This window comes from Lingula anatina, chromosome 2 (genome assembly GCF_051362555.1).
Source record: "Lingula anatina isolate TDL-2025a chromosome 2, LinAna3.0, whole genome shotgun sequence".
Lineage (NCBI taxonomy): Eukaryota > Metazoa > Brachiopoda > Lingulata > Lingulida > Lingulidae > Lingula > Lingula anatina.
In genome coordinates, this window is record NC_141768.1 from 11,489,474 (window position 1) to 11,509,042 (window position 19,569).

Sequence of the window (19,569 nt, forward strand, 5' to 3'; positions counted from 1 at the left end):
GACTTCGCCCTGTCACCATATCGTCTAGCTAATCATGGATGTAGCTGAATTGAGGATTTTTATGGCTAAAATGTTTTTTTTTATCAAACAAATAAAAATTATGACCTGCGGCAAATGTCACTAAGGTTTTTTTTCTTTTTATAAGTCGGCGCCACCGCGAAAATAGCTGCAAGACATTTATTGCATTATTTAAAATAAACATTCTAGATATTTTCTGAGACGAAGGTTTAAATTTAGTCATTTTATTTTATTTTTATTTGTTTGTGTGCGTGTGTGTGCGTGTATGTGTCAGCACAGATAAATCTGGTAATTATTTTTTCATATATATATATAGTTGCTAGACTGCCGTACGTTAAGTCCCACCTAGACAAACAATTTAGGCCTATCCGCTCGCTTAGGCCTACTTTTAACAAACCAAAAAAAGTTAAATAGACCTAGGCCTATATACCTAGAATCAGTGTATATAAACATATAGTCAAAAATAATAATATAATAATTTTAATATTAAATAAATAAAATAATAATAGCGCCTCTTCTAGACGCAAGAAATTCTGTTTCCCGGTGTTTTTAATTAAACATTTAAACTACTTGGAATAAAAACTTGTGTGTGTCGATAGTAGGATGCAGGGTCCAATACATCCTTATATTGAATCCTAGATTAGGTTGATAAAATTCCGAAGCCGAAGATCAACCCTGGGGCCGACCGTGCCTGGGCCCAATGCACCGCATCTCAGTGGCACGTGGAATGTGCGTTATTTACGTGCATGACCTTGACATTGTAAAAAAGAGGTCAACTGAGGTAAGACTTGACTATAGCCATCGCATAAGATTTCGAACTCAAAACGAAATTAGCATTTTCGTTTATTATATGTTACTATTTCTATTAAATATTAGACATCAATGTTGTTGTTGAAGTTAAATTTAAAGTACAATTTGTTTACGTTTTACGCTGACTCAGCACTTTCAAATACACTTACTCAGCATTTTTGTTCGGACGGTAAAGTTGCTGACTCAGCATTATCGTTCATTTCAGGTGAAGAGGATTGATGAAAAAAATGGGCAAAAAGACAAAGAAGGTAAGCGAAATTTCGAAACATTGTGCTGATGTGACACTTATGGCTTGAGAGATTATAGTTATTATAGTTTGGGGTGTTAATTCTAATTTATTTGTCCTTAAATGTGTACTAGTAACCGGTATATGCAGTGTATCAATATTACAGTACCTGTATTGTGTCTCCTCAGGGGCATTGTGAAGGATTGCTTCTGTGACTTAAACCACTTTATTTACACATTCACTAATAAATATTTTGAATTATATTTCCACTTAAAATCACGTTTGGATAAACTCTAGTATACAAACTACACAGCAGTACGTAGTAGTAGAGATTACTGTAGTAGCACTTTTATATATAATTAACAACATAGATTATTCTTTGACAGAGTGTATTCCTACTGTTGCATTCAATGTTCGGTCCCATATTCTGTCTTCAGTTTGTTTGCATCCCTACGGTAAAAGATCACTGAAAGATAATAGAACATGAAAAGACAAACAGTGGGAATGAATCATACAACAAAATTTGCAGTTCTCACACCAGGAACTGCTGAATCACAATGTGTAAATACATCAGACATGAAATGCACTGTAAGAGGAGGAACACGTGGGTGTTTCCTTTCCAATTTTTCAAGAGATAGCAGTAGAAGAGAGATTTAGTAGTTAATATAAGACCTGAAGGAACAAGCTTAGAGGCAGGTTATTTGCTGTTGTGAATTTATTTTTTGAAGTGGATCATGGACTTTTCTTCACTGCTTAGGAGAATGCAGGGTATGCAGGGGAGACGAGTAGGTTCTTTTATTTCTTGTATTTTAAAATAATTGATGTGTTATGTTCTGATATGTAATCCCTGGCCGTCAGAAACCTACTAGTATGCATGGAATGCCAAAGAAAGATATGCGTTAAAACTGTGTAAAATACTTCTGTTGAAACAATTAAGTCCCTATAGCTTGAAAAAAAAAGAAAAACATAATTATATACCCAAAATATGATACCTATTTTTTATTGCAAACTTTGACAATGGTCAAGCACAAAAACGGATGATTTTCTGGTATGTGTAATAGGTTGAAATTTGAGTAAATAATGAAAAAAAAAACTTTTATCATCATCATGGCAATTATAAAAATGTAGTTTTGTCAGAGGTATACCTATGTGAGATTTACTGGTATTATTTGAGAGTGGTTGTAGTGTATTTCATTGGAGTGCTTTATGCACATGTAGTGGCCTAACTTCAGATACTTGCAGACAATGTTTGTAACTGCCAAAGAATAAGTCTGGTGAACTTTATCTAGACCTAATGTAGACTAGTCCTCCAGTGCATGCCACCACATCAACAAGACTTCCCACCTACATTACCATGGTGATAAATATATTTGTTAGCCCAACTGTTGGCAACCTTTTTGTACAGTTTTTATTTATTGATTTTTTTTTTTAAGATTTCAATGAAAGCGACCTTGGATAATGTTTAAAATTATCGAAAAAGATTGTTGCTTTATATTTCTGGTGCAATGTGTGTTTTATATCAAAATAATTTATTCAAGCATTGTGATAGATGCTTTATACAAATAGAAAACTATGTAAATAAAAGCAATTTGTTATTTAGACTTTAAACATATGGCTGTTTTTTATATTTATATATAAGTATTATTTGTTTGTTTATTTTTGTGCATGGACATTTCGCATTTTAACTGCATCATATACAGTAAACTGGAACCTTGCTTGTAAGTTTGTAAATTTTCAAAATAAAGTAACATGTACTTTGACGGAGGTTTCAAAGTTTCTGTAGCTGTCAGAGGAATTCACAAGGACAGGATGCCTGGTCATCATTGTCACAAGATAAATGAGAACTCATTCCTTTGTCTAACTTGCATGTTTTACCCATTTTTCAAAACTTTCATTTTTATTGTCAGGTTGAAAATTGATCATTTGTGAGAGAAAATATTAATGTGAATAATTGAGTTAAAAGTTAAGTAATGTGTGAGTGCAATAATTCTGGAGTTTTGGAATGTACCTTTATATGGTTGTTTTGTATTTTCAGGGGGCAGATGATGGTCCAAGTGAATACATTAGTGATGATGAGTTAGTGACCCTCACCGTCCGAGAACTGAACCGTCAGCTCAAGTCCCTCCCCAAAGATGAAGTGACAAAGCTTAAGCAACGAAGGAGAACACTAAAAAATCGTGGCTATGCTGCTAGTTGTCGTGAAAAACGCATGTCACAGAAGGACGAGTTAGAACTAGAAAGACAGACATTGGCACAACAAGTGGAAAGGCTGAAAGAGGAAAATGCAAAAGTTCACAAAGAACTGGAAAATTTGAAAAATAAATATGAAACCTTACAAACATTTGCTAATTCTGGAAGTTTTAATACCATTCGTGTTATCAAGAGAGAGCCCCAGGATACAACTGCCAATTATTTCAACTAGTAAACTAAACTTGTCAATAGATGAAGTGGGATGATTGGTCATTCATGTGGGATAGAGAAAATTTCGATATTCATAGACTTGCTCAATTTACTTCTTTTTAACTCCATTATTTATTTATTTATTTATTTTGCCATTAGGCCTTCTCCCCCATTTGATGGAATCACAATCTGTAACTTCTTGTTGTATGCCAACAACAAACAGATGCGCTGAATGTTAACTTTTGTTGGCATTAAAAGTGGGAAATTTACTCGAGTATCAGGATTACTGGAGAAATAGAAAAGAAAATTTATCTTTTTAAAGAATTTTTTATTTATTTATTTTTTATTTATATATTATTATTTTTATTTATTTTTAATTTATTATTATTATTTTATTTTTTATTTTTTTTTTGCCATATGGGTTACATCAAAAGTTTAGTCATTATTGACACAGCTGTGTGTGAAGTGGGATAATTGCAAGTAAAATTGTAAATCGTCTGCAATGGTAACAATGAAAAATTTCTTCATGAGCATTGCACCACAGTGTCAGCACTGCATTCTGTAAATATTTCTTTGTCAGCTTTGTTTTACACAAATAAGTGGGATATGAAGTCGGTTTGTATATCTGACTTTATTTTTAATTTTTTTTTTTTTTTACAACTGCTTGGACATACATGTATAGCCATCATCTGCAATTATTGCCGCCTTTGCCATTAGTGTTGCCATCAGTGCACTTTACAGAAGAAGACAATAACCTGTGCTATTTCAGTAACATTCATGTGGGATATTAAACGTGAACATAATAATATTTATTTGGAGATTAAAATCAAATATATTCAATAAACTGTGCAATGTGAAATACTGTATACTCTCTGCCATAGGCCAGCTGAGTGGTGACGTCAATTTAACTATTAATACTTGCTGTGCAGGAAAGTGTATAAAATTAATCTGAGATATACCTGTAAATATACAGTGAAAAAATTGGTATGTGGCACTGGTAGAGGGTATGTAAATTACAAATTTGAGAAAAGGAAAAAATTGATGAAAACAATTTATGTAAATTTTAAATGTCAGCTATTTCATGAATAAAAAAGTCCATTAAAAAGTCATTAAAATACCTGCTTAAAGGCACACACCATGAGGATTACCCATCAAAATTGAGTTTTTCTGGTACACACGATTATTTATCTATCTCCCTCTGCATTTGGATTCAACCGAAATTGATAAAATTTATAAAGGTTGATTTTAATTTAAAAAGAGTGCCCAGTCTTAAAAACAGTGACTGTTTTCCTATAAGCTCCAATGAAAATATCAACACTGGGTTAACTTGGGTTAACTCCAAAGTGTTTAGGGGGTTAAATCATTTTAAGGTGCATGCAAGGTTTTATGGGAAGCCGTGGGTGGCAAAATAAGCATTTTGGGTCTTCTCAAACCCATGGAGTGTACCTTTAGGCCTTAAATAATATTATTGAAATTAATATCTAATTTGTTTCAAAATGATTATTTGTCTATGTTCCTAAAGATATCTTTAGATATATTGCACAGATATTACATGTAGCAAAAATCACTGTCTTGTGTGAAATGATGTTATTTTTATTTTTTAATTTTTATTTATGTACTTTAACAAGCACTTACTTTAAAACCATAATTTAATGTTGATAATGAAAAGAAGCACATTTTTGCTTTTGACAAGTGGGATTTGTCATAGCGTATCAGTGGGATAAAAGTTGCTATAAAGTCACTTTCTTGTAAGTGAAGTATATCTTTGTTTTCATATCAGAAAAATAAAAAAAGCTGTTTACAGTCTTCAATTTGTCTTCTTAAAACAAATTGTAAACTGCTTCAACAAATATCACTGAAATATGCATTGCTTTTTCAATACATTAATAAAACTAATAGTTAAAATGCTACATCTTCCACTGAGCAGATACATTTTAAAGTGTATTACTGAATGTAAAAAAAATATATGTCAGCAAAATTTGTGCTTTTCATAATGTAAGCGATGAAATTTTGAGGGAATACTTCAACAGTCTAGAGTATTAATGCTGTAGCTTTTATTAAATTTTTGAAATCATTTGGAGATTTGCTGCGCATGACCTTTAGGGATCTTTATTGGGAAGTTAAAGTTTTTTTTTTTTTTTTTTTTTTGTACAAATGAAAAATTATAACCCAGCAAATATTTACAGTTATAAAATTAAGGGTACTAACAGGCAAGAAATTTCCCAGCCAGGGAAATCCCAACACTCCTCTTCGCGAGAACGAGGCTCCTATCAGAAAACTCCATTAATGCAAACGAGTTTCGTGCGGAGAGTTGCGTATGAATTTACCACGGGTGAGCAGGTTCTACACGTTTTATTCAAAGCTTCTGACTCAATAGATTAATCAACTTCAAAGTGTCTCCATGCGCACAATCTTTTACAAGAGCGTACTAAGGGGCACTAGTGTTACGGACAGAGCAGGCCAACTTCCCCCTAGAGAAAGTAAAGTTTGTGAATGTGTGCAGGATTCGTTCATGGCAACCACATTTGGTAATTGTCGTACTTAGTTTCAGATAAGGTTAACGTGTTATACAACATTCATTTTCAAAACCTTTACTTTTCTTACTTATATATGGAACACCGTATTAAATTTCAGGTGGTCTTTTCACTATGAGTGAACCACAGAGCAATAAAAAACTCAGTGTCTGTGGTTTCTGTAAGAGAGGAGTGGAGGTGTCTGCGGTGTGTGGTGAACTTTGTACTTCTAATGTTTGCAGCGCTCACAAGAAGTGTATGGTATGAATTTTTTTCTCTACATGTATGCCACATTAGATGGAAGACTACTGTAACTGTACTGGGATGAAATGATCAACACGTCCTCCTTTGATGCAACAAGACCAATTAATAAAAACATGAAAAAAAAAATAATAAATAGAAAATTTTACAGTATAATATTGTGATTAATAACTTAAAACCCACATTAGGTCTAACTATCTACTGTTAAGAAACTTAAATTGTCATTTTTCAGCAATACAGTGCGAACTTGAGCCAGTATAAAGAAGAATTTGCCTTTGGTGGGTTTAATATTGATGAAGTGTTGACTGAAATAAGACGAGGACGGTCTTTGGTAAATCCACTTTCTCCTGGTTTTCAAAATTTATTTCAGAATCAAATATATCTTTCCTGATTTTCATTTGTTAACTGCAGGTGACTAACTTGCAGTGGACGTGCAAAAATAGATTTAGCATACAATCAGTAAATATTTGTAGCACTTATCATTCCAGTTTCCCACCCATGAAAACGTACATGTTACAAGATGATAATTATTTGTTAGAACAGCGCATTACCCAACAAAGGCCAGCAAAGATATCTAGCTTTGATACAACAAACCTACAATAAATACTTTATGTTAGGTAAATATGTTAGAACATCTCACTACCCAACAAAAGACAACAACGATATCTAGCTTTGATACAACAAACCTACAATAAATACAGCCAGTTTCTCCACATATTAGATTTACAGTATCCTTGATCCCATGTGGAGTATTTTTTCTGAGACATTGAACCTAAACCATGAACTACAGTACTGTTGAATATTTCATCTTCAGAAATGCAGAATATGCCTTAAAACTAAAGGCTTAAAGAAAAAGAAGAAACCTGAACTAAATGGAGCCACTGCTGGCTGTGCTATCAATAGCTGCAAGATGACTTACCATTTCTACTGTGCAGCACAGGATCCCATTGTTATAACAAAAAGGTTTGTGGAAAAAAATTCAAGTGGAAAGGAGATAGTAAAGTATAGGTAAGTAGGCTTCACAAGTGTAATGTGTACAGTGAGATTGTAGTGCTACATTATGATGGTGGCAGGTGGCCTGTATTTGAGTAACTATAAATATTAATTTTTCAGTTCTGCACAAAATGCTACTGCAGTCCAGTGGATTTTCAGATGTTAAATGTTTCTCTCCCTCTGTCATGCACGTGCGTGTGCACACACACACACGTGCACACACACACACACACACACACACACACACACACACCAGTTATGTACATGTGCAGCTGTAATTTTGTGCAGTTAACAATATGCAGTGTTGATCTAAATGTCAATGGAAATTTAGAATGCTTGTATTTAGTAGGTAGTTGCAGATTTCTCAACAATTTTATATCGTCCAGTTCCCATGGGATTTGTCTGTTTTCACAGAATTTTATGTACTTCTCTTTAGGGTTTTCTGTAATCAAGCACACTTGGATAGCTATAACAACAATAAAGGCCAGAATTCATGTAAGTGTGAGAAAATTTATGCAAAAAGCTTAGGTAAACATTCTTTAAAGTTTTGAAGCAATTAAGTCATCTTGTTGGAATTCCCAACAGTTGTGATTTTTTTATTGTAATGATGTTTGTTTGTGTTGCAGTCTCCATTATATATACTGACAGTCAATGAAAACGCATCAGAAAACTTTCTTGTACTTTTTTTACAAAAAATCGATTTCAACCATATAAACGAGTACAAATGCCCTTGTTCGGTCATAAGAGAATCACCTTGTTTGACTGAATAATGAGTCATATTTCACATGAAAACTGTTATTTTCTTAGTATTCCAAAATATTATTTGATAAATAAATGATGCGTTTTTATTGACTGTCAGTAGATCTTGTTCAGGGACACCAGTGTTCATGGCATTTCATCATAATATAATGATTGCTTTTCAGGTTCTGACATAGAAGATGGTGACAGTGAAGACATAGAAGATGGTGACAGTAAAGACATAGAAGATGGTGACAGTGAAGACATAGAAGATGGAGACTATAAAGATTTTATATGTAAAAATCACAAAAATATAAATGAAGAAAAAGAAGATGTTAAACAACAAAGTGGTAGGTGAATATAGTATACTTTCGTAGTCAGTTCTCCCTGATCTTAATAATTTGACATGTGTATTTGTTCATCAGTGCACTTGTAACATCAAAATGGAAATGAAGCATTCTATAACAATAAGGGTATTTAAAAAGATCTTAATGGGATACAGAATATAATGTATGAGATTGATCAATTACCCTGATCAAGGTGATAATAATAATAGTTTGGCAGGTGAATTACTTTTTTTAACTGAAGAAACATGACAGATGTTTGTTCTTTAACAGAGAAGGAAGGAGGGAACCTTGTCCTTTAAAAGTGTATATGGCTCTGCCAATTTGTTTTCTGGATAAAATTGCAAACATTGTGTACTTAATGCAGCTATTACTTTGTTCAAGTGTACATCTTTTTTTCCCCATCTCTAGTCATGTTCGGAGATTTGTCATCAAATTCTTCTAGTTTTGACGAGGATGAGGTGTCTGCAAACAACATTCAGTCACAAGGGAGCTCTGCAAGAAAACTCGTCATTCCAGTTACTAGAGTGAAACTAGAAAATGTTCTCTCAGAAGCCAAAGAAAGTTTTTGCCAGTCTTTCCAACAAACTGAGATGTACATAGACAGAAAAGAAATGCCAATTTCATCACAATGGGAAAACAAAAACACAGTGGTTAAAGAGAATCCCTCGCTGAGCAGTCAGGGTGAGTTGATATATCAGTGTATCTTATCTTAACATTTTGTGACTGCATTTCATTGTTTTCATAGATGTAAAGTAGATATTTACAGACACTTTCATTAGTTTCACAGAGGGTTACATTTAAGTGTTGATATCAGATGACCATTTAAGTTACGGTAAATGATGTGTGTTTGAGCTTAAATAATAAATGATATGTCAAATATACCTCCTAATCAACTGAGAACTATGATGAGTCATGGGATTGTTATTATAATTCACTTTCTAAACCTGTTGATTTACTGTGGACAGTGGCAACAGAGGGGAAGAAAAGGCATAACTGTCTCTGAATTGAAAATGAATCTGAGGAGCGCAAAAATAGAATCCTTTATGATTTTTTTTTTTTTTTTTTTGTATAGACGACATGAGGGAGGGCCATCATTATTTTTAAAATCCAACTCTAGTGTACTCTTCATGTGAGAACATTAGAGTTGGATTTTAAAAATAGTGTGTTGATACTTTCATGATATGGTATTGATATGCTAGAACACAGAATGTCAACCAAATTAAAACTATTTTCTTCTAGCTGGGGAAATTCCTGATGCCACTTTGTACATAGTGGAATGTGACATCACATCTCCAGAAGCCCGAAGGATAATCAAGAGTCTTGAGCTTTATAATACTGCTGAAGCACCATCTATTGTGTGGAATAGCTCTTTTGGCCACCATGCTTTCAAAGCAAAAGAAGTGCTACATTATCTGCTGGAAGTTTCATCAGTATTAAAAAACATGTAAGTGAATGAAAAATGTGCACAAAATATAAATTGACCTCTTCTTAGTGAAGTTCTTCTATGACATACATATCATTTACAGACATGAGCATTTTAGATCGCATTTTGATCACAATATTGTGGTTATGCACATGTACACAGTTTTGCTGACAAAATTTTTCTCATATTTATTAGGTTTGAAGCCTCAACTGAAGAAAAACTGCTCTTCCATGAAGATTTAGAGTCATTACTTTTGCACCTTAAAAACGAGAAAGTGCATTTTTTTAGAAAGTTGGTCCAACATAATAGTAGTCTTCCAGAGGCAACTCAGCTAAGGATTACAGAGGGGTATCGTGGAGCAGTTCGGGACAATGTGAGGGCAACACAGAGAAACCTTGGTTATGAAGACATGGCAAAATATGTGATAATGCGACCAAAGAGGAAGTCATCAGGCCACACAGATTTCAGAGTTCATGTCTTACAGCTGAAATTGAATGATTTCACAGACCCTGACAGAGTTATTCGTCTAGGTCTCACTGAGCGTATGCAGCCTCACATGCATGTGATGGCTGACCTGCAGTCACTGTTTACATCCAGACAAGAGAACATTTCAGAGGAACGCCAGCAAATTTATGATCTCTCAGAATGTTCTTGCATCAAACAATGGCTCCTTGCTGAAACTGATAGCAAATTCCAGGTCATTTGCTATCCACAAGAAGTTGTTTTACAAGATGGTGAGAAGGTCTGTGTCATCAGTATGCTGAAGTCAAAACTGAGAGCTTTGTCAAATGTAAACTCCTTTCAGAACATTCTGTTTCTGCTGGGCCCTGTAGACAAAGAGGTTATCAACTATGCAGTATACTGCAGGAAGGTCTTGAGGATGGTGTTGCAGAAATGTACACCCTCCACCACCACCTCCAACACCACCCCTGCAACCACATCAATCTATTGTGTCATTGACATTAGTGGACCAGGCTGTCACCATTTGAGAGATGAAATCCTTCCCGTTCTCAGGGAAGATGCTCGACGATTCTCATTCCTCACTTGGTCAGAACCAGAACAGGCACCTGTGTCTTGTCTTATTGTGAAGGTTGTCAGGAAAACAGAAGGTAAATGTGGATGCTAGGTATTATTATATGAAACTGACATGAATAAGTTAAAGGGTTATCATGTCTGTGAGTATGTGTCATGGATATATAGTATCCTGTATTCCGAGTAAAGATGCCATATCATCTCTCAATAAAGTATGCTGCTCATCATCTACATGAAGCTACTAAGAAGCTATAAAAGTTAAAAGTTGGGCATTTTTATGCTTGAAGAGTTTTTTGTTCTTGATGGTTTAACCTTTAAATTTCAGCAATAGATTCCCATGTGTTGAATACTGACAAACCTGAACAGACTGCCAGGAAGAGACTACACCTAGGGGGTTCTTCTGAGAAGCCAACAAAGAAAAAGCACAAGATGTAACATTTTTTATGTCATTAATAAGAAGGCTTTGCTGGTAAAGTTGGATTCTCAATCAGACATGATAATGAGAATTTGGATGGTATGGTATGGTATGGTAACTGTGTAAAACAACATGAACTGCCACAGTGGCATTGATAGGTGTCAACACGCTGATTGTCACTTCTCATGGAAGAGAAAAATAGTAGTAAAAAAATCTGATGTCCTTCTCATGGTAGGTTGAACAGAATTATATAATACTTCATCTTTTGTATTTTGTTTTATCCAATCAGACAATATAGTACAATTTTCTTTGTCAAATTTTGTTTAAAATCATTGTCTTTTATGTCTATGTTCTCAGAAAGCTACAGTTTTGATGAAACTTTTGTCACCTGGTTTTGAAATCATATCTTTATTTTATGATTTTTTTACCTTAGCAATGTTTTGATAGGCATTCTTTTAACCTTTTTCTTATTGTATAAAAAATTACCTTTTTGTAGCATCACTTTTTGACAAAATATCAAGAGGCTCCTAAGTAAATGCTAAGAGAAAGGTAGAATAACCGGGAGAATGAATGGAGATTAAATGGAGAATAAATGGCTCTCTCTCTCTAATAAATGCTAAGAAAAATGGAGAATAATTGGGAGAGCAGTGAATTGGGTATTGTCAGCATGAACAAAGAAAAGTATGTGATCTTTCCATTTCAGTCTGTTTTTCCTGCTTATATGAAATACCCAGCATGTTCAAAAGCACATAGAGTACTGCAGTTGTTTTTAATTAATGCCACTGTGAGATATAATAACTTATTCAGCTTGTAACGTTAAATGTTAACATTGTGTGCTGTATTTGCTACTTCTAATACTTCAGTTTGCTTGTGCACACATTTTTAATGGCCAGTTTATTAATAATCTCAGAGATTGATTGCTTAGTCTCAATTAAGGTTGCTTAATCTCAGTTTAGAGAGGGCATTAATCTGTTTGCTTGTGGCATTCATTTTTAGACATTTTCAAGATTATAGGAATTTGTTAAGTCTAGGACCAAAGTTAGCAATATTTATCTGCTAGTGTCTTTTTGTGCAGTATCAATCTCATCTTCAATATTCTAGGGACCCACTTTCTCCTGAAGGTTAAAGCATTGTAATGGACAGTATTATAAAGATTGCTAATTGAGTTTTAGAGAAACAGCACTTGATCTGTACACTAGAGATATATCAAAAACAATTTTTCCATGCTTGACAATTGTATGCTACTTGTGTCCATGTCCATGTGTTTGATCCATTTACTACCAGTCCTCTGCCCAATGTCATCTCTCCATCTTGACTTTGGTCTTCCTGTGACTCTTTTTTTGATGTCTTGGTGTTTATTCTGTTGTTTTCCTGGCCCACTCTCTAGTGTTCATGCTTGCCAGATACCTTGGCCATTGGCCATTTTCTGTCTGAGCTATGCTAAAATGTCTTGCAACTTTGTTTCTGGATCTTGTTTTCTTTGTTATATTGAGTATTGATATTTGCATACTCCCCTGAGCCATGGACAGCCTTTCTCTCTGATGTCTTGTGATTGCCCATATCTCTGGTCTGTACATCATTGCTGGTATGATTACTGTATCTGGGAACAATCTGCCATGTGCCAAGTCATTTACCCCAAATATAGTGTTTCTTATTTTGTTGTTCAGTTTAGCTGCTGTTGTACTCACAAGCATGAATTTTGTGATCAGATTTAAGTCAAATTTTTATCATTCTCAGTTTGTCTCTCTGCCCCCCACCCCACCTTATCAAAACATTTAAATGATGGTTAGCGTCAATTTCCCTAACCATGTTGTCTAATCTATCGTTTGAATCAAAATGCTTTGAAAATTTTGTAAAGGTGGTAAGCATTTTTTGTTGCTGAAAAAATACAATTTGTTTACATTACAGATCACCTTATTTGATCGACTTTCTGTCGCAACACCAAACAAAGAATTCCCCACATTGCCAATTTTCAGGTGGTCTGATCTTTTTGAATCTGCAGCACAAACTCTGCTACTACCCAACCAGACTTTTTCTCTTTGTTTTTCCATTTTATTCTATACCATCTTTGACCCTTTGAGTCTGTTGCTTTTAGAATTTAGAATTTTGTCAGCTTCCTCGGAGTGACTTTTTGTTGGGCTTAGCTGATTGGCATTTGTGTTCATGGTATCATCTTGTTCATTATAAAGTGTTTTACTCTATTCTAACAGCAGTAAAATAAACTTCTGGTACTTACTGAGAGTATTGCCTGTTCCTTCTGTTTGGTAGGGACAGCACTTTTTTTGTGGTACAACTAAATCTTCTCACGAGCGATCGCGTGGTGCATCGTGGTGCCAACCATTTGTTTCAGATGGTTGGCTGTTACTTTATATGTGAGTGCCCCTGCATAGTCCCCATATGCACAACAGGAATTCCAGGATCCTCTTGGCAGTGACAGAAAGCACTACAATTTTGACTTTCTTCAAGGGCTACATTGTTTTGTCTGTTCTGTCAGATTCCTCTCTTCATCATTTGTCTCGAGGTCCGTTTCAAACCTAGTACGTAAGTTGGATCTGTAGGTAAAACACCAAAGGTGGGTCTCAGGGTGGAATGACTAAGACAACTTGAGGTTTCAGGCACTCATCTGCATCGGAAAAGTTGGCCACTTGTATTGTGCCACGTTTGTCCACAATAATGAGAGTGGGACCTATCTATATCCTTGTCTGCAGGGTAGGGAAATCTGCCCCCATTCTTTCTACGATTCCTTCATAGGCATCTTCAGAGGGTCTAACCCTGGCCTCTACCACCTGGAGCGACCAGGCAGGTAGTAACACTGTTTTTTTTCCATCCACCCTCTGACATCCATCTGGATCTCTAACAACAAGGAAACCCTTGTTGTGGAATATGTGGCCAAATACTTCCATGGTGACTGGTCAGCTTTATGTAGCCCAAGTATGGGATGTCCTACGAAAATGCACGAACGAAGACGAAGACAAGGAGAACACAATGAGAGCACAAGGAGATCGCAACTAAAGTATTACGCCTGTCACACATTCATGGCACCAAAACTAAATTCTCGGAGGTCCCGAGCCACCTGCTTACGCCATTTGTTTCTAAGTTAGTTTTTTTTCTGCTCTTTGGCTTGACTGAATGACAACAAACCGGACAAGAAAGACCAGGTCTTTCCTATGGCGCGACTTGCAAACGACTGATCTCTTTCCCTCGCGCAAAAGAGACTTCAGACAAAGAAAAACACACAAAAGAATAAGAAAATACACGAACGAAGATGAACACAAGGAGAACACAAGGAGATTGCAACTAAAGTATTTCGCCTGTCACACATTCATGGCACCAAAACTAAATTCTCGGAGGTCCCGAGCCACCTGCTTATGCCATTTGTTTCTAAGTTTTTTTTCTGCTCTTTGGCTTGACTGAATGAGTTAATCATCTGATATGTTTGAAAATTGGGGATAACTTGACTGTCTCTCCATTCTTAGATGGAAAGTTGCTCTGTTGTTGGATCGGCGCTCTTCTCTGCCTTGTCTGAACAGTGGATGGGAAGGACTGCCACATGTGATATAGACAGGTAATTGGTCTACTTCTTATGAAAAGCAACTGACCCATGCCCCTAACCAGCAAATGTTACATGAACTGGATGGTGGTCTTCCCAGTCTTGTAACACCAATTTAAAAACCAAACACATCAAGCATATTTCTGGTCCTCTGTCCTCAGTTACTGTTTGGGTATTTCTAAAAAGGAGATGCATGTGACCTCTCATTATCCAGGCCCGTAGCCAGCAATTTCAAAAGGGGGGGGTCTTTTTCTGAAAAAGTGGACCCTTTACCATGAAACCTTCATGTGACTAGATAAATTTTTACCCAGAGGGGACCTTTTCCCAGCAAAAGGGGGGTGCTTTCGAACCCCCCGAACACCCCAAGCTGTCGCAACAAAGCGCTGACTGGTGTGGTGAAAGTGACGTAGTTATTATTTCGTCTGCGAGGTGGGGTGTTGTTTCAAAATGGCTGCAATTTCACGCTCGAAGAGAAAAAAGATTAAGAAAGCGAGTTTATGTAGGCCTATTTATATTTTATATCTGATATTGTAATGATAAGAGTTAAAATTAAATGTAAGAGTATAACAAGATTACTTTTATTAATTTAATTTAAAAATGAGCAAATTGAAATGCCCAAATTTTCTAAATCAACGCAATACTCATAGACCATAAAAATACAGCCTAAAGGATGACAACAGTTTGTCAGTTTAGACAGATGTAGTCGCCTCGATGCAGCGTTACGTCGTTAAATGGTTTATGACGCTGAAAATTCATCCATATTGAATTCTGACGTGGGCACGTGATATCAGATGGTGCAACCATTGGCTGAAGATAATGATCAGCGCGACAAATTGCCGTAGGAAAGCGCACACACTACGGTACGACGTTTATATCTAACATGTTTGATTCTCTCCCGACTTGTTGAAAAGTTGTCGTGGAGCAGCGCAGACAGGCCGATATTTTGTTGTAAGTGTTTCGGCCGACGAAAAATCGTTCTGTGGACGTCGGGCTTTACTGCAAATTTCAAGCATTGTTATGTACAGACACAGATGTGTCTGTACATATTGCCATCACCTGCGTCTGTCGTCGCCGTCGCCGATCATGTCGCCGTCGCCGTCGCCGTGCACTTTCAGCGTTAACACCATAAGTGGAAGACAGTTTTACTTTTTGGCTTTATATTTACAGAGCTGACTAATATTCATAAAACGCAGGTCAAGTTCGAAAATCGGCATGATCGGGCCACTATTTTACTAGTTATGCTGTTTTTTACACTTTTCAGCCTATATGCAACACTGTAAACACAATATAAGAAAAACAGATGGGCCAATTGTCATGAAAGTCACAGGAGTGGTCAATTTTACTAAAATGCAGGTTGAGTTCGTAAATCAGCATAATCGTGCCATTATTTTAGAAGGTATGCTGTTTTTTCACATTTCTTCAGATTCAATTTTTAGGCATGTTAACAGTCTCATTATTAAACTAATAAGATACGTGAAAGTGTTTGTTTGACATTTCCTGCATCTTTACAACATTGTTAGTTGATTATGTAAAAATGATGGTAAACTTGTTATCATGTATTGTATAATAGAGTTTCAAAAATGGAAATAAACTCATATCATTGCATTTTGTCAGATTCAATCATTCACTATGTTCAGAATCTCAGAATGGAAGAAATTGGACATTTAACACTGCTCTATTGATACTTTTCTCATGTCATCAATTTTCTTTGTTGATCATATAAAAATGGCAGTAAACTGTTAATTTTGTTTTATGTTAAAAATTGTTAAAAATGGGGAAAAAAACATTTCAGAACAGTGCTGTCTTGTTTACATTTTGGCATTTTCAAGTTGTGACTTTGAAGTTCCATGGGCCTGAAGACCTTTGCTAGTCACATTTTCTGAATATCCATGATACTAATATTTTATTAGTAAAAATTGATGGTCATTATGCTGTTAAACATTATGTAACATTGCATCAAAATTTGAAAAAAACCTATTTTGGGCACTGCTCCCATGATTACCTTTTAAGAAAAACCATGTCACTTACTGTTCTCAAACTTACAGGAAAGAAACATGGGACTAAAATACAGCTTCAGTAGGCAATGCAATCTGCCAGATAAACAGTTTTTTTTTGTGAAAATTTAATTTTTCACATATTGGCATTTTCAAGGTGTGACTTTGAAGTTCCACAGGCTTGAAGACCCAGGCTAGTCACATTTTCTGAAAATCCATGATACATATATTTTGTTATTAAAAATTGATTGTCATTATGCTGTTAACCATTATGTAATATTGCATCAGAATAGAAGAAAACACAATTTTGGGTGCTGCTGCCATGATGACCATTATGGGAAAACCATGTTACTTATGATTGCCAAACTTTCAAAAAAGAAATACAGGACTGAAATGCAGCCTGAGTTGGAAAAGCAGTCTAATTGACTTCTTTTTCTGGAAGTTTTACATTTTCAAAGTGTGAACTTGAACTCCCATGGTCCTGAAGCTTTATGCTTGTTTCACATTTTACTTACATTGGTATTACCTGTTGAGCATAATTAAAATTTGATGTTGAATTTGCAGTTTAACATAATGTACTTTTGCATCAGAATTGACAGTAGCCTATTTTGTTATTTCCTGCTTTTTGTCTGTACATTTGACAGCTTTGCTGCCTTGTTTTTATTAGTATTATGCGTCCTGTATTATAACCAATTTAAGGGACCATTTCCACAGATATTTGGATCGATCTATCTTTCTGTCTCACTAAATTGCTATCAACTTAACCAGCTTAAATGTCTGTCAGGCCTATTAAAGATACAAGGGGGTTATTGTCTTTACCCCCCAGCTGATTCGGTAGATGTGACAGACATTTAAGCCAGTTAAGTTGATAGCAATTAAGTGAGACTCCCCAGAGAGATAGACCGATCCAGATGGATCGATCTGCGCAGATCCAGTTGGATCGAACCCAGTCTAAATCATAGTAGTTTCATATGCATTATTTTAAAAGTTAAACTAAGTGGTTTTTTAGTTTTTAAAAAAAACATACAATTTTATAGCAAATTGTACCATTTTGAATGTTAGATTTTGCTTTGGACATTTATAGATTTGAATTTTTGATATTTTTTTTACATGTATTTTTTTACATTAACTGTATCAATTTGATAACCAGTGTTTAAAAAGAGTTACATGTATTAAAGAGTGCTGTCAGTTTGTTGGCATCTTAGGGCCAAAACCAAGGTCAAAGTAATTACGTGAGAGTTACCTTTGCTAAATTGATGTTGAACCTGATTCTGATTTCATGAGTTGATTAGCACGAAGGGGAATAAGATTGTAATGAACATGCATAACTTCAGTCTTTTAAGTAATTCTGTCATTGTGAGTTTCTAACTAGAGTTTACTTCCTATTCAAGTTTAATAGTGACTATGGGCAAATCTCTGCCAGTTTTGGAGATATAAAGGACTAAAATGTTGCAAAGTTCAGTTCATCGTGAAAAGTAAGTCAAAGGTCAATTTCAAGGTCACAGTTAAATTGCCAGTATATGTCTTCCTATTCAACTTCAATAGTAACTATGGTCCTATCTCTGCCAGTTTTTGGAGTTACAGTAATGCGCCATAAATCTCGTACAGAAGAACTTAATTGAAATGAAGAAAAGGTCATTTTGGTTGATATTTATGAAATGGAAGGTGCTTAGAAATTCCAGATGTTTGAATTTCATGAAATAAAGTCTTTTTGACCATATTTTGTCTGCCTCACTATGCCTTGTTATTTTTTCCAGATGTTAAAAATTTTTTGCATATTACCATATTGCACATTTTACTTTCACCACCACAATGTACTTTTTGATATAGCGTAACTCGTAAACTTTATTAAAAAAAAGAATGGACACTACCTCCAGTGTTGGGCTTGACACTCTATCAATTGCAAAAAACAAGGTCTCTAGCATTAACGACTCCAGAATTGAGTTTTTAGTTTCAGCATCTAATGGCTGCTGCTCCCATGAAAATGCACCGCTTGACCCCACACTCAGAGATGAAAGAGGACCATAATGGTAACACCTGCCAATAACAGAGGGGTCGAGACTAAAACCATGAGTACAGCCAGCACCTACGCTGGTGGTACAATAATTACTACAAAATTGGTATGAACATCTAACAAAATGACATACTGACAGTCAATGAAAATGCATCATTTATTTATCAAATAATATTTTAAGTTCCTTGGCACGTTAAGAAAATAACAGCTTTTGTGTGAAATATGACCCATTATTCAGTCACACAAGGTGAGACAAAAGTCAGAAAAGATCATTAAAATGCAAGGTCACATGATCAAATCTCTTTGGTTCCACCCAGCCTCCAGCATCCCCAGGGCCCGCAGTTGCTCATTCCAGTGTCAGCTGTGGGATCACTTAACTTTTTTTGTCATGTGTCATACTGGATTTGGTGACTACCTTAAATAGGCTTAATTAATCACCATATATTGAACCTGATTAATTCATACCAATCACGAAAACGGGAAAAACACGATTTTGTAACAGCTGATCACAAAATCACTGAAGCCGAAATTTTAAACATCCGAGTGGTCAGCCCACTCTCTTATGACCAAACAAGTGCATATGTACTAGTTTATATGGTTGGAAATGATTCTCGGTAAAAAAAGTACAAGAAAGTTTTCTGATGCGTTTTCATTGACTGTCAGTATATATCCGCATGTCCACCATACTAGGTAACAACAATGGGACATAGGCAACAAAATTTCAACTTGGCACCAATCTTGTATGCTTGTCACTTAAAATATCTCTCTCAAAGTAAAATTTTCTTTTAAAATTCTTGGTAATAAACTGCTAATTGACTGCCTAAGTAAAATTTGA

General features: G+C 35.3%; 2 protein-coding genes across 7 annotated transcripts; both read left to right on the plus strand.

Moving 5' to 3' along the window:
- The first annotated feature begins 722 nt into the window (after positions 1–722).
- On the plus strand, positions 723–5,260 carry LOC106175193 (transcription factor MafK). Of its 4 annotated transcripts, none has more exons than XM_013557071.2 (3): positions 723–799; positions 1,034–1,076; positions 3,090–5,260. In XM_013557071.2, exons 2-3 carry the CDS (start codon positions 1,047–1,049, stop codon positions 3,474–3,476), a joined length of 417 nt encoding a protein of 138 aa, XP_013412525.1. In that variant the 5' UTR covers positions 723–799; positions 1,034–1,046; the 3' UTR covers positions 3,477–5,260. The 4 variants fall into 4 exon arrangements, with proteins under 4 accessions (XP_013412525.1, XP_086861951.1, XP_086861950.1 ...); XM_087005825.1 differs by having other exon boundaries at positions 782–799; positions 1,004–1,076; XM_087005824.1 differs by lacking the exon at positions 723–799 and adding an exon at positions 1,492–1,839 and having other exon boundaries at positions 806–1,076.
- A 406-nt stretch (positions 5,261–5,666) lies between these two features.
- Positions 5,667–18,440, plus strand: LOC106175190 (uncharacterized). Of its 3 annotated transcripts, XR_015333062.1 has the most exons (11): positions 5,667–5,786; positions 6,089–6,228; positions 6,461–6,559; positions 7,043–7,236; positions 7,658–7,716; positions 8,145–8,309; positions 8,715–8,987; positions 9,546–9,750; positions 9,925–10,838; positions 11,087–14,049; positions 15,289–18,440. XR_015333062.1 is itself a non-coding variant. In XM_013557066.3 (10 exons), exons 1-10 carry the CDS (start codon positions 5,741–5,743, stop codon positions 11,194–11,196), a joined length of 2,205 nt encoding a protein of 734 aa, XP_013412520.2. In that variant the 5' UTR covers positions 5,667–5,740; the 3' UTR covers positions 11,197–18,440. The 3 variants fall into 3 exon arrangements, 2 of the variants coding, with proteins under 2 accessions (XP_013412520.2, XP_013412518.2); XM_013557066.3 differs by having other exon boundaries at positions 11,087–18,440; XM_013557064.3 differs by having other exon boundaries at positions 5,733–5,982; positions 11,087–18,440.
- The last annotated feature ends 1,129 nt before the right edge of the window (positions 18,441–19,569 follow it).